This window comes from Anser anser, assembly GCF_964211835.1.
Source record: "Anser anser genome assembly, chromosome: 1".
NCBI classification, from domain to species: Eukaryota; Metazoa; Chordata; class Aves; order Anseriformes; family Anatidae; genus Anser; species Anser anser.
Genome location: NC_139720.1, coordinates 206,508,340 through 206,523,818, shown reverse-complemented (window position 1 = coordinate 206,523,818; position 15,479 = coordinate 206,508,340). Strand labels below are relative to the sequence as shown.

General features: G+C 37.4%; 1 protein-coding gene across 5 annotated transcripts in view; it reads left to right on the top strand.

Moving 5' to 3' along the window:
• PICALM (phosphatidylinositol binding clathrin assembly protein) overlaps positions 1 to 15,479 on the top strand; it is a 65,203-nt gene that overhangs the window by 31,006 nt on the left and 18,718 nt on the right. For all 5 annotated transcript variants that reach the window (XM_083821056.1, XM_083821054.1, XM_083821055.1 and 2 more), the window contains exons 4-12: positions 738 to 840; positions 3,008 to 3,101; positions 3,623 to 3,734; positions 5,044 to 5,150; positions 6,247 to 6,288; positions 7,009 to 7,094; positions 8,350 to 8,473; positions 8,827 to 8,963; positions 11,097 to 11,197. In XM_083821056.1, the coding sequence (XP_083677182.1) occupies positions 738 to 840; positions 3,008 to 3,101; positions 3,623 to 3,734; positions 5,044 to 5,150; positions 6,247 to 6,288; positions 7,009 to 7,094; positions 8,350 to 8,473; positions 8,827 to 8,963; positions 11,097 to 11,197 (906 nt within the window). The remainder of the gene's footprint in view (positions 1 to 737; positions 841 to 3,007; positions 3,102 to 3,622; positions 3,735 to 5,043; positions 5,151 to 6,246; positions 6,289 to 7,008; positions 7,095 to 8,349; positions 8,474 to 8,826; positions 8,964 to 11,096; positions 11,198 to 15,479) is intronic.

Genomic DNA, 15,479 nt, shown 5'->3' with positions numbered 1-15,479 from the left:
GGCTGTCTTCCTCTTTTTTTCCATGAGGTGTTTTTTGCTTTCTGCATTGCTTTTTATATAGCTGGTTGTAATTTTTGCTATGAGTGCACTAACCCTGGTATGTTGGGTGATTGCCTGGCAACAGCTGCCTTTCACGGATAGCCAAGGGTCTACCAAATTGCCTCATTTTATTGAGTCTCAGTTTCCATGCTCCCAATATAAATTATGAACAGATTTTTTTTGGCCTGCATTCTTATGAGATATTTTGATAACTGTTAGTCTGACAACACCGTCTTAATTTTAGTAAAATTTCCATCACATTCTAATGTTTCCTTCAGTGCCTTCTTTTGTTTGCTTCAATGCCACTTCTTTTGTGGAGTTGATGCAAACATCTTCATGAATGCATCATGTAATTTTTTGGTAGTAATTTCACTCCTAATTTTAGGAAATGTGCATAAAAATACCGTTTTGCTTTTGAAAGTAATTTCCTTAGGAAGTGAAGTGTAAACTTCTACATAGTTTGGTTCTTGTTTGGTACATGTTTGCAGTATTGTCTGTTGGATTTACAAGCTGAATACAAAGACGTACACAATTCTTGGTAACACAGACTAATGTGGCAAAACTAGGCAAAAATATAATGAAGACCAGGCAAAAATGTAATGAAGCTGTCTTGTGTTAGTATCTTGAACATTTAGAGTAAGGTTTTTGTTCTTTAATTGACTGGGTAAGTAATAAGCTTCTGAAACTTCTTTTTTCAGGGTATGACATGTCAACATTTATAAGGCGGTATAGCAGGTATCTGAATGAAAAGGCAGTTTCCTATAGACAGGTGGCTTTTGACTTCACAAAAGTAAAAAGAGGGTAAGAACTGCTTTTTGGTTTGCTTACCTTGAGGTTCTGTCTTACATACGTCTGTAATTAAAGTGGAAATATGTTGGTTACAGCTTAGTGCTGTATATGTAAAAATATTTGTGAAATTACACAGTAATGGCTATTTTCCTCACTTAGATATGCCCCACAAGACACACTCTCAACTTCCTAGTAATATATATTGCCAGAATATTTGACTTCAATTATTGTAATCTTACTTCTTGTAAACTTTGAGTTCAATATATAGAAATGAAAAACAGTATGCATCAAAGTATATTAAGAAAAACGGATAAATTTTCTGTGATACATCAAAAAGTTGCTTTACCTTGTGTGCAGTATATGGGACTGCAGCTTACTTGTGCATCTAGCTTTGGAATATTTAAATGACACATATTTAGTGAAACAATACTTTGGATTTCCTGGTGTGTCTCTGTTCTTCACACAGCAATTTTGGGGCAAGTTGATTGCCTTTGTTCAGGTAGTGCAGCTCATACTTTTGAGAGGACATTGTGGCAGTTGCTTTTTGTCTACCTGAATTAAAAATTTCCCTTGAAAGTGAGCTCCTTCAAGACAAATTGGTTATTTGAGACTTGGTACCTGTTTTGCATGCAAAATAACAATGTAGAGTACCAGTAATTGGATAATTTGTGTGTTATTAATCAGGAGATGTCCTTCATGAGAGGCCAGAGAGAGTATACCGATCATGGCTAAAAGTCTTTCCTTTTTCGTTCATTACCTCTGTAAGCAGTGTTTTTTAAAGTTTAAAAACAGTTTTACATTTGAACATCCTTTATCATCCATAGACAGGATAATTTAGTGTTGCTAAAATCTTATTTCACCCACAAAACTTAATTAAAAATTAAGCAGGGGTTAACCATAGCATTATGTCATCTGCTACTGTCTTGCAGCAGCGGAAGTGGCCTGAGAACACTGTCCAAATCCCGTAGGTCTCATTGCTAATGCTGTAGAGCCCATTTTGTTTTAAACTGTAATAATAAAGTAAAAAGGGAACACTTGGATTTCTTTTACTCTTTCTGCCTTCAGAGATGATTGGAGTCCCAGCAGCACCAAACTCTTGGCCTCACAGCAGGTGTGCGTGGGGGTCAGGTAGCTGCAGACCCACCAGAGGTGCACACTTGTTTCGTAGTCAAGATGTTCTAGGCCTAAGAGGTAAATTATTTAGCCCCCAGCATGTGCTTGGAGGTTCTTCCACGAGGTAGGAGAAATACCTGTTCTGGGGACAGCGATCTGTTGGTTCCACACCTCATTTTTTCCCAGGGCACTGCACCCCTGCCCTGTCACACCGGGCTTATTGCAGTCGCTGTTGGCTGTTAGGAGGGAATAAACTGCTCAAGTAGAAAGCTGACCACAGCCAGCTGCCTGTTGCCTTCCAGGTTGGAGAACAGCCACAGCCTTTCTGTGCAGATGCACAGACTTGCACTTCCAGGAAACCTTTGGTTTGCTGTGCGCATGCAGATGGGCTGTAAGGCTGGCTGATTTGTCTTACAGGCAGCAGTTGTTTCTCCTCACTGAGGTGATTTAACCTCTTCCTTGGCTGTTGCTTTTCTTGGATATTTAATAGTAATTTCATACATTTTTTTCAAACAGACGGCAAAATAACACTCAGTCTGTTCTGAGCAATTACACAACCATTGGTGGTTCACCATTAAAAGGAATTGTCATGTAAACTCTATAACCTTTCTGGAAGAGATTGAAAAGCATACTACTGAGCTTGTTTTTTCATTCTTGTTGCTTTCAGTCGGAAAGAAAATAATCTAGAGTGACATGAAACAATCGAGTTATTGGGAAAAGCATAGGTGAAAATATGCTTCAGGAAAAAAAAACCTTGGGAGTGTTTTTTTGGTTACCTGATGTGTCATAACTACTATATTTCTAAGCAATATCAGTTTCATTCCCTCAGAATAAATATTAATTTTGGAGACATGTTTTGGCCAAATAAAAATTGCTGCTTTTGTGCACTGCAGTTATTACAGCTGTATTGTCCAGACAGCATTTTTAAACATCAAAATGCCTGCTTTGTATGGCCATACGAATTTAAATGTTTTCACTGACCTGTTTCATTTTCTACATTCCGTTTCTCGCTAACGGTTGCCTTCAAAATTCACTCGAAGGATTTTCTTTTGTTTTGTGCAAACAGGGCTGACGGAGTGATGAGAACAATGAGCACAGAAAAACTCCTAAAAACTGTACCAATTATACAAAATCAAATGGATGCACTTCTTGACTTCAATGTAAGTTTAGCTGTGTGTACACATCAAACACACTATTGACAATTCTACAACCTCTACAAGCTTGTAAAATAGGTTAAGATTAAAGGTCTTGAACCTGGTTCCGTGTTCTTCCTTTTTGTTCATCTTATCCAGAGTTTGAAAAGCAAAATGCATTTTGTTCATTGATATACCCCAAGAAACCAGAAAAAAAGAAATGTGATGCTCACTGGAGAGAATGCTCCATACTAAATCAGTGCTAATTGTGCACATTGTATAATAATGTTATTCATGTAAAAGTTGATTACTTCTGCGCTCTCTTCAGTTCTGTTAATTAATGTTAACATTAGTTAACACAAATGTTTATCAAAATGATTGAATTTATTCTCTGCTGAGGGATCCTGTGTTGATTTACTGCTTAACTTCCAGTAACAGCCAATGAGATGATCGCAAAGCATGCGTTGGGACAGACTACTGAAGTTCAACTCTAAGTTTCCCAATAAGGGATCAATTCAGTTAAATTAACTTTTTTCTGATCTTCCTAGGTCAATAGCAATGAACTTACAAATGGTGTAATTAACGCTGCCTTCATGCTTCTCTTCAAAGATGCCATTAGACTGTTTGCTGCATATAACGAAGGGATTATTAACCTCTTGGGTAAATATAACTGCTTTCTGCAATGCTACATTTTGGGGAGGGAGCTCAGTAAACAGTTGCAAACATCTGCTCTTTTTTTGAGAAATAGAAATGGTAATATTACTGGTTTTACAGCAATGCTATTTTTCCCAAGCCAGATTTATTTCCAAGGATTTTCTGTCTGGTTGCATTTTTCACTGCATTGTATATAGGGATCAGCACATTTTTGAAAGCAAAGCCAATTTAAGATATTTTTTTTTTTCTTGTAGTGTTTTGTTTCTCATTGAACTGCTTGGCAAATATGAACCATAATACTGATTCTTTTTTTTTTAAGAAAGAAGAAACAATCTCATTTTGTTTGTTGTTAAATGGAGCAGGTTACTGTCAGTTACCAGTTTGCAGCCACAGTATCAGTGATTGATTGAGTGGCTTCTGAAGCCTTAACGTTGGTTGTTTTAAGTAATTGGCTGCCTTCTGTTTCTAGAGCATATCTTGTGTTTTAAGGGAAATTATAATTTCCCACTTCAGGTCTTTTCACTTGTACACACTGCACATACAAGTCAGACAAAGTCTAGAAATAACTAAGTTGAAAGTAGCCTGATGATATGCCTGATTTCAGTTGTATTCTGTGATTGGATCAAGCTATGTGATTGCAGCTATAGCCAGTGCTGGCAAAATGGAAAGTAAAATCCAGAATTAGTCAATGAAGGACAGATATATTTAGAGTCCCTGTCAAGTTGTTTTCCCTTAGTGATAAGAACTTGGATAAAGTTGCTTTGATTGATGTTTTGAATGAAGCCCAGTATAGAAACAGGCCTGAAAGGACTATTTCAAGAAGGTGGGGTAGAACCTCCCACTTTCAGCACCAGTGTTTTGCAATCTGTTGCATCTCGTTGTAGGCCACGCTATAAAAAAACGCATCAGTCTTGCAGAAAATACCACAACCTTGCCTGATAGTTGAATACTGGAATAGTGTAGACTTGTGACTGTCAGATCATAAACTTTTTTTTTAACGAGGAGGATGAATTTACATTTCTTTGGGTGACCTATTCTTAGGCCTGACAGTCCTCTTCAGGGTGCTTATGTTTGAGAGATCTAGTACCTCCAAGGTAAGATTTAACTGCGTGCAGATGATCATTGGCTTGTGTTTAGTGGTGCTTTTGTCATTTGGTGTGAGGTAGGCATGGTGACTTCTACAGTTAACATGGCAAACCAAATCTGCAGGCATTTTCTGTTTGCCCTGTTTTATTTGCTTTTGCTTTTGAAATACACACAGGAACATTGCAGGATGCTCGATTTTAGTTAATGCAAATATTCTTACTGTTTATAGAAAAATACTTTGATATGAAAAAGAACCAGTGCAAAGAAGGTCTTGATATATATAAGAAGTTTCTCACTAGAATGACACGGATTTCGGAGTTCCTCAAAGTTGCAGAGGTAAACCCCAGTGACTGAGTCCTCTAGTTGAAACAGTCTGTAAAGTGCTTATTTTCTTGTAAAGCAGATACTGCTTCCTTTCAGCCTGTCTAGTTTCATTTCCATCAAAGTGTCATCCTGTCAGTCTCTTTCCTTGCGATCAGTTCATTTGAGGACTGTGTTGAAAAACCTGACTACAAAATGCTTTTATATTTATACATCCTCCTTAAGCGAAAGATAAACCAGTATTTTAAAACTTCCTTGGTTGTGTAACATGGTTAGCAGTCCTTGAAAAGAGCCTTGCTGTAACCAAGGTGATCTGCTACTTTCTGTGTATTCTAGTTTGAAACCCAAAATTCTGTCATTTTAAGTTTTAGATGAAATAACAGCTCAACAAATAAGAAATTGAGATAAGTAGGTGAACCTGTGATTTTTTTTAAAGATCTTATGACTAACTCCTATAAGCATGCCCATAGAAGAAAAATATGTATTTAATGTATTTATTCTGTTGCATTTTGAAGGATTGTTGAATGTCCTAGTATTAAGAAATTTCTCAGTTGAGATGTGCTGCTGCTCTTGCTTTACTTTTCTTTATTATTCATAACTTTTTTTGCAAAAATCTCAACAGTAAAGCTTGTTTTTGTTGTTTGTCCTTTCAATTGATAGGCTACTAGTCTTTCTACTGTAACAGTGTACGTGCTGCTGCAGAACATTTAGTTTGTGCATTTCAGAAAACAGCAATAGTTAAATAAAGCTGCTTTAAAAAGGTTTGAAGGTGCTTTATTTTAGCACTTACATCTCTGTATCAGTAGGTCTGAACTTGCTCCATAAGTTGTGGGATAGGCAAAGTTGTCCAGCCTTACAATTCTGAAACACTTGATTCTCATTCTGTTTTGTTTGTAAGGTCACATCTGTTTAAAATCTCTGTAATGTGTGTGCATTTAACAAAAGAATTTCCTATAACCAACCATTATAGAGTTCAGATTGTCAATATTTACAACGTATCTGGACAGATTTATGCTTTTTACGTGATTCCATCTTAACATTGTTTGCTTTTTGAGCATCTCTGCCTGTAACAAACACAAACAGATTCTAAAGCTCGTTTGTTTTATTACAGCAAGTTGGAATTGACAGAGGAGACATACCAGATCTTTCACAGGTAGATAAAGCTATTATGCATTTGTCAGTACATGTCTGTTTTGGGGTTGCATAATCAGAAGAATTTGGCATTATAGCGTTCACTTACGCTTTCTTGCATATGTTGCCACCGAGTTATTTCAAAGTTTGTGATTAAATCCAAACCCAGTCAGAGCCTGGCTTTCATATGCAGTGATCCTATTTTAAAATGTTATAGGCTGTTTATTTCACACTCTAATTGAGTTTTGAGACAATGTAATTTTCATCATGCTTGATAACACAATTTGTCTCTGAGTTCACGTAATGAAGTTCTTACATGATGTTACGAGGCTACGATTTTTAGCAAGCTTCTTTTTGGCAACGTGCCCATTGAAATAATTTGTGAAGGTTTGCAGAGCATGCACATAGAAGTGACTTTAGGTACAATTTCCCTCTTAAAGTCTCCAGAAATACAGACTGCTTCTGATTGTCTGTTTACTGTTTCCTAGCTGTTAATTTTTACATCTCTTGACATATTTCAGTACCTTACGGGTGAGTCATTATGACACAGAATAATGTAGTGAGGAGACTAAATCACCTGATGTTTAAAGTAATTAAATATCAACTGGGCGCCAAGATGTGATATAAGTATTTTGAGTTGTTACGAGTTGCCTTAGAGTTGTACTCTCTGAAAGTCTTTTAACTACTGACTTGCTTTGTCTTTAGATTTTTCCTATCTGTTACCTGTTGTGTCTCTTTCCAGGCACCAAGTAGCCTTCTTGATGCTTTGGAGCAGCATTTAGCTTCTCTAGAAGGAAAGAAAATCAAAGACTCCACAGCTGCAAGCAGGTGCTTATGCCCTTGTCCTTTAAAAAAAAAAAAATAAATAAATCAAATGTTAAGTCCATTATTTTGGGGCTCCATTATGAACTAAAGTTTGCATAGGTTCTGTTGAAGTGAAGGTTGTATTGTGTTAGTTATCATGGTATAGCAGGTTATCATTATGTCTTGCCGAGTACTTCAGACAGTTTCTTCCTTGTCAACAGAAATAGAACCTAAGGAACTGCAAAAACTTGCTGTAGAATCCCACAGTGTAGTAGTTAGACTTCTAACATCTAATCTTGAGCCTTGGAAGAGAAACTGTGGTTTGTTTTTTTTTTTTTTTAAATTAACTGTCAGAAATCCTTGTTTTGTTAATAATTACACTTCCATAAGTTATGGAGCATTTATTTATGAATGTCCTTAGGATTCCAGATGAGAGAGTCTCTTTCTTTTTTTTGTCAGAAGCGAGAAAATGCTTCTAGAAGTCCTTAAATTAAAAATAGATGCTCAAAGTAATTGGGGATTAAAGCATTCATTGTTTTTTGAATGCTTGCTAAAAGACAAAGTACAATCCAGAGAAATCCTCTAGGCGACTAACTTGATAATGATTAAATAAAAAAACCCTTAATACTGGAGGGTGGGGGAAAAGACTTGCAAAATTAAATAGCATTTATTTTTTCATGTTCAAAGAATAAGGCACTAACATTTTGCATGTTCTTGTTTATGGTGGTGACAATTTCAGGACTTTAGCACTGTTTTATTAGTTTTTGTAGTGTTACTTTAGTCTGTTTTAGAAGTCTAGTATTTAACTTGAATCTTTTTGCACACTCTTAAGCATAAATTGCAGACTTTTCATCTGGGTTTTACTAGTTCCATTGATAGTTTATTAACTAAATCTGTTAAATTAACAACAGTTTGAATCAGAACCTAGTTTATCAGAGATTTTTGTGTATCTACACATATTGCTGTCCTAAGTCAATAGGGAAAGAGCAAAAGCTTCAAATAAAGATTTCCTTGACAGAGTTAGGAGGGGAAACATTTAAGGAAGGTAAACCCACGACCCGACATGTGAGAATAGATTGATTGCTAGGCATTTTTATTTTGCAAGTTCATACATTGTATCTTATTGAAACTTACGGTACTTGTACAGTGATATAACCGGTGTTTTAAAGAGTTCAAAAGGAACTGAGCAGGAGGGTGGATACAGGCAAAGTGTTCTTCAGATGTTTCTATCACGTGTCACCTATTAACAGCCAGCTTTTCTCCGGTCCAATTACTTTAGGGCTACCACCCTTTCCAATGCAGTTTCTTCCCTTGCAAGCACCGGCCTGTCTCTGACAAAAGTTGATGAAAGGGAAAAACAAGCTGCATTAGAGGAGGAACAGGCTCGCTTGAAAGCTTTAAAGGTAGGCATACAGAACTTCTAACTGAAAACACTTCTGTGCTCTTATTTGATAGCTTAAGATTCTTGAGGGAGCAGAACGAAAAGCCAGTGTTGATCATACTGAATGGGTGCTGGTGGCAAAGCACTGGAAGTAGACTCTTACATACGTATGCTATACAACTTGGGAAGGGTTTGTTAAAGCAGTTTCTGAAGGATTTGGGGCACCACTGACTCCTGTAACTATCTTAAGTAACTGACACGCTACTGTGTGGAAAAATTAAAAAAGCAATCTTTAGGTTTTGTTTTACTTGCCTCCAAATTCATATACACAAATGTTGTTTCTGGATTTCTTATGCCAGCTCACTTTCCCAACAGGAGCAACGTCTAAAAGAACTTGCAAAGAAACCTCATACCTCTTTAACAACTGCAGCTTCTCCCGTGTCGACTGCAGCAGGAAGCATAATGACTACACCAGCCATTGATATTTTTTCTACCCCTAGCTCTTCAAACAGGTATGCTTCAATGATGTTGCTTCGCTGTGAGATGGGGTGCAGCCAGGGTTTCCTCTAAACTTCGGAGGAGTGTACGTTGGAGAAGGTTGTTTGGGTGTAGAGCTCGTTAGTGACTGAAATGTTTAGTGTAAAGTTGATGGGAAAATGACCTGTCACTAAAAATAACAACGTAGAAATGTTTTTCATCCTCTGTTTGCAGAATAATTTCTGATAAGAACCAGCTGCTGACAGCTCTTGTATCTGTTGTCAGGCAAGCAAGACAGTTGAAATTGTAAATTGCATGTGTCCTGCCCCAGAAAACCTTTCAAGTTATTTTAGGAAAAGTCAAATAAAAGTTCAGTATGGGAGGTCTTAAAGATAACACAGGATTTCATGTTGCATTTCTAGATCTTCAGAAGTTGAATTGTAACAAATGTTCTGGGTAGATTTTCAGAAAAAGGACAGCCTGAAACAGGGTTTGAAAGAAGAGAGGCAGGTTTTTCTGTCTTGAGTTGTATCTGGAACATCTGTCTGCAAGGACTTGCAAAGATAGTGCAGGAGTACTCACTGCCTGCTAATCCTGCTCTTTGACTAGCAGGAGCTATTGGTATGAGTAAGTGTGTGAGATTTATTCTGTAAAATACTTGTCAAATCAAATAGTATCAGAGAGTACAGTGCTTCTATGAGTATGGAAGAAGGAAATAACTCTCCCAAGGCATATTTTTGCTTTGGATTTGAACCTAAACCTGAAGAAGAATTGCTTAGTTTCATTAGAACTCATGCAAGAATCTACTTGCCCCCTTTTGCTCTTTGCAGCTCTTTAAAAGGAGTCAGCACTTCTACAGCCTTCTGTCCCACTAGAAAACTATTGTAGGAAGTTACTTGACACCACATAAGTAGCAAACAGCTGAGTCATGTGTAAGGAGCTTGAGAATCTGTCAGTGTTCGTAACTGAAAGGTTTCCTTGATTTTTTTTTTAAATTGCGTTTTAGAGGCCAAAATATTTGAAATGGCAGTATGCTTTGAACTAGAAACTTTGAATGCCTGATCTTCCTTCTTACAATGTCTGAAATACAGAAATATCTGGCTAGACATGCTTCATATTTCTAAATTCAGCAGTATGACTGTGATGAGCAAAGAATAGATTTTACAACAGAAGCTGCCATGAAGTGGGTTTGTTGGATTGTAAGTTCAGTTGCTTGCTATTAGACAGAATGTTTCCCATGGAATTGTTGACCTGGACAAGCTTTACTTGAAAACGACCTTGACTCTCCTGCTCCCTAAACTGGGCTGTGCCAGACCATGCTATTTTTTTAATAGAGGCAGTGGTGGCAAAACGTGATTTTGGTCACTGTTGAAGTTAAATGGTAAGAACTGAATGACACAAGGAATTGGGTCAGCAAGAAGAGATAAAGGTCTAGGATGTCCCTTCTAGCCTTCAAACTCTGCCAGTCTCATTTCAAGAAAACCTTGAATGCCGCAGTTACTCAGCTTCTGTCTGTAGCCAAGTGTGCAGATGTTGGTTCACTTCACATGCTGAAAAGTTCCAGGTGAACACCAGTGCTCCATTTCTTTCTTTAGGAGGAATTTAATTTTGAAATTAACTCTTTGCTAGAGGATGAGTTTTATTGTGCCTGTTACTCTTGAAGTCACTGCAAGAGTTGTATTTAAGACTTCACTCTTCATTTCTGTAGGATATTCTTGGATCTCAGTTTGGTTTAGATCTGAGTGGATAGATCTGATAGACTGTGGAATTTTTAGATGTAACTTTCGATGGCGTAACCCGTTAAAGTAAGTTCCATCAGCCTGATCTTACACTGTGGAGTTTTCATGAGGTTATTTGGTGAAGATTACTGAACTTAAGAGTTTTAGCCATGGTGTTAGACCGCAAGGAAGGTGGGAAGGCTGGTTATTTTTGTCTGGGCTTTGGCAAAAGTCACTTGGTATAACAGAACTTTGCTTACTATGTTAACACTTCTCTACAAAACTGAAAATGTGAAAATTCAGCAGACTTTATGATTATGGCTTAGTTGCATCCGTTTTGTAACAGCCAATTTGTAACAAAGCTTTCTTTACTGTTGGCAATTGTTAGTGTTTGCCCTGTATTGAAAACTGTGGTGCAGTTCAAACAGTTGTATTAATTTGTCGTTGTAGCACTTCAAAACTGCCAAATGATCTGCTTGATTTGCAGCCAACGTTTCATCCATCTGTACATCCAATATCTGCTGCTCCACAAGTAGGAAGTACCTGGGGAGGTAAGAATTCTGACTCAGATTAAGGTTCTAATTGCTGTGGCAAGATTCCTGTGAAATGTTTCCCTGGTCTGTGGGCTGTTTCTTCAGGAAAAACTTGTGAAGAGAACTTGCAAAGACAAGCTAGAAATGGATTAAAGGAGCAGGGGAAAAGTCAGATCCAGGTACAGATTAAAGTAATGGAGAAGCATGTGGTGATCACAGTCTTGACATAAGTGTTGTTAATAAAAATGTTCCTTTAGTTCCAGCTGAGTCAGCCTTATAACTGCTGTCTTCAAGGGTCACATAGCGAGCTACAGAAGCTTAGCTGTGAGAAGTGGTTTCTGTGAAGATGTCTGTCAGATACTGAACCGTGTCATGTTCTGAACTCGAATATGCAAGTTTTCAAATACATTTTAAATGGTGTGAAGGTAAATCAATTTTGCAAGTGATAATAGAGAAGAATTTAGATGAGGCAATTGTGAGACAAATGTGTCTAAAAAGCAAGACAATCCAAAGCTAGTTTTTGAAAACAAAACAAAGCACCTCTTTGAAATGCAGCAGAAAACTTGTATTTAACTACAAAAGCAAATAAGCTGTGGCTAAAGCAAAGAAAGACATCCAACCAAACCTTTTTTTTTTTGTTTGTCTTAACTGAAGAGCTAAATTGTGAAAGGGAATCTCTTCAATTTATTTCAGAACATGCAAATTGTCATTCTGCCCTGTTGCTGTGATGGACTGAATGAGATCTTAAATGATCTTAGTGATCCCGGCATGCCCTTAAACCAGGGAGGCAAGGCAGGAGTATTGTAGAAAGTCATGAGTGTTGCTTCAAGATGAGTTAATCTTAAACCTTTTGGTCACAGCTGTTGCCATTCTTCTCTTTGCTGCTTTGCAATGTTACAGAATACTTCTTGTGTAGGTAACACATGCTGGTTGCTTGTGTTGTTGGTTATACTGGTGGGGGATTAAAAATCTCTTACAAGATGTTTCTTTTTACCTTTCTACATAAATGACACTTAGTTCCAGAGTTTACTATTTTATTCTGTGGCTATTTCCAGATAAGCATTTTAACAAGCATCTGATTTATAACAAATTTCTTCTGTGGTGTGGAAAAAGAAGTGGGAGGTGCTACGTCAAAAAACTTCATAGGCATTGGAGAATACTATTCTGAAACTTTACATCACAATTTCTTTTTGAGCTATAGCTTTTCCAAAGCATCCTTCCAGTTAACTAACTTATTTTCGTAATAAGGAGTGTATGTATTCCACTTTCCTGTTTACTTTTGTTGTGTGCTTCATGTCTTGTATCTTTATGTGTTGGTCTGTAGGGAAATAACACACGATTTGGGGTGATGGAAGCAATAGTAATATATGCGCTAGCTTCAAAAAAAATCATGGCTTACTTGTCCTTCAGTTTGGCTGAGCAGAGCATCTTTTGAGAAGGATGCAGTGGGGAGCATATCAAGTTATGCAGACAAATTTCAGTGCTTCTTAGGCTTAAAGTTTAGAAATGGAGAAAAATGTTTTGGCTCATCTTGTTTGCTTTTGGGAGTACCTTCTGTTTCAGCTTGTCCTAATTATCTCAGGGGTGGGAAAGGACAGGGAAGTTACCTTCCTCATGAATGTCATTCACAATCTAGGGTTTTTTATTAATTTTATTATTTTTGGTATTAACAACCTGAAATTGAGCCTGGAAGTCTGTTTGTTTAATGTTATGTGTTACTCCTGGTAAGGTCTTCAGTAATAGTCATTGATAATCTGCTTACTAATGACAAGTTTCTAAATACTTTCAGGATTAAATTACAGATTGTCTGCTGAAGTTTTAGGTCAAAACTCTGAGATCACCAGGGGTTTTTTTTTGTTAGCTTTCAGTAAAAGAAAATCTATGTGGCTTTACAGACATGAACACTCACTTCACATAGGCGAGGTAGATAAGAAGTGCTTTCCACGTTTTACAGATGGGGAAATCTGAGCAATTAACTGGCTTGCCTGAAGTCATATGGCCAGTCAGTGGCAGAGCCAAGAATGGAACCTGAACTATTTCCAGTCCTGTGCTCTAACCACTGCACAGCATCCCTCCCTTAGGTAACTTTCTGACATGATGATGTTTGTATTTGGTGTGTGTGGTGACTTTGAGAAGAGTATGGAACCAGGTGCAGATGGAGTAGAGTCAGTTACAGGTTGTGACTTTCATGCAGCAACTCTTAGGTATGTAATAAAAGCATAAACTGTTACAGAGGCGTTACATTTGGGTTGCTGCCTTTCATTGTCATCCTGAAAAAAATGTTAAAGCTAATAACGAGGTTAAAAACTCCCAAAGAATAGCTTCTGTAATCACATGTTTTCAGTTTATTTTTTTCAAATTGGAAGAGATACCACTGGAAAACCTTTGTCATTCTTATCTCGGGTAAGATGCTTCTAGCTGGATAACTTAAAGACAGAAGTTGGCTGAATTTAGATTACTTTTTTTAAATGCACCTGAATCACTAATGCCTTCAGATAGCCTGAAGGTGCAGAGCAGTTCCCTTGCCACAAGCAGATGCCATGTGTATTCAAGGATGAAATTAGGCTCTAGAAATGTTTTTTAGGTGTTGCTGTCAGGAGAGACAGCTTTTTTTTTTTATTATTTGAATATGCTGGGATGTGAATTACCCCAACCTAATTAATTTTCAATTACCTTTGTGACGAGCATTGGCAGGTTTTGAGACTTGAACACACTGGCTAGAGCTAGAATGAGACAGATCAGCAAAGAGTCTAAAACCAGGTTATATTTCTGAGAAAATCCTGATAATATAAAATTGCATTGCGTGGTCTTACTAGCCAAAACACGGGTTTATATTCAGTCTTGGCATTTGGGAACAGAAGGTGGTATTTAACAGTTTTCCTATTTTGTACATGTTTAATTTCAGTAGATAGTAGATACAAACTAATATTGTAAACTAATATTAAAAAAAAAAAAGCTAAAAAGAGTAAAGGAAGTTTTTATCAGAGCTGTTTATTGGGATTGTTCAAAGACCGTTCTAGCAGTATTTGTTTTGGTATACTTGCCAGTTATCAATTTGTACCTAAATTTAAGAAGCACAACAAACGTATCAGTGTGGAAATAATCAGTTTGCTCTATCTGATGGGAATTTTTCCAGTTGCAAGGAGAACCAATAGGATCAGAAGAATGTGAAGCAGCAACAGAACAAGCAAGCAGGCGTTGATTACAGAATAATCTGATCTGTTTTATTGTCAGATCTGTTTGTTCTGCACATTCTGAAATAGCATTCGTAACAGACAGCGGTTATAAGAACCTGAAAGCAAGGACGCAGTTTCAGGTGGCTGGCTGACTGGCATGTCCACAAGTACATTAGGTGGTAATATGGTTGTCTAAAACATGCGTAAGCCAGTGGAAGGCTTTGTATTGTTGGTGTATATAACAAATACAATATTAGTTTATGGTGTTTATTCTTTATTCGCTGTTGGGCACTGTGATTTTGATAACAATGATTTACAAAAAGGCCTTTTAAGGTTCCTGCGACATAGCCAGGCAGTCTGGGAGAGAAGTCAAGTCTTACTGAGTAAGACGTCAAACTTGCAGAAAATGAAAGTATGTATTAAGCCTGCAAAGAATAATGGTTCTAAAACATTTTCTTTAGCACTTACATATGACTGAAAGCTACATGATACCAAGCTGTTTAGGATTTATAGTTAAGAATCATGAAGGTCAGATTTGGGCAGAGAAAATAACTTAGTTTGAAACTGCTGCCTACAACACTGTAGTATTTGCAAGAGTTGTGGGTAAGCTGTAACCTAACCAGGTTTAAAAGAACAATGTGCCAAAACAGTGAATCACTTGAGAAATCTCTTGCGACTATTACTCCAACATTTCTGTATGTGATTTTGTCTAGAAGAGTAAGCTGCAGTTCTGGGCAGTGTGATAAAACAGTCATATGCAGGGCTAGATGCAGTTCTTGCTGATCTCACCAGGGAGTTCTTGAGTTTTCCACCAAGGGTTCATGTACGTTGAAGCCAGACAGCTAAGCCTCACTTCTTTTTGTCAGTAAGTTATTTCACTCCAGCTGTGTTTCCTTTTCTTTTTATATGCTGGATCCTGGAATACTGTATCCGTCCTCAAGAAACCTCAAAACTCTTCTGTGTCTAGGAAGTCACTCTCACAGATCCGTATTTCCCTTATTCCCACTACTGTCTGGTTTTTAGTGAGGAACTCTTTCCTTGACACTGTTCCTGGCTGTTGTCCCTTGAAGCAGAACAGGTTTTTGTTTGCTCAAAGCTGATGGCTGTTGGCAGTAAGTAACAGG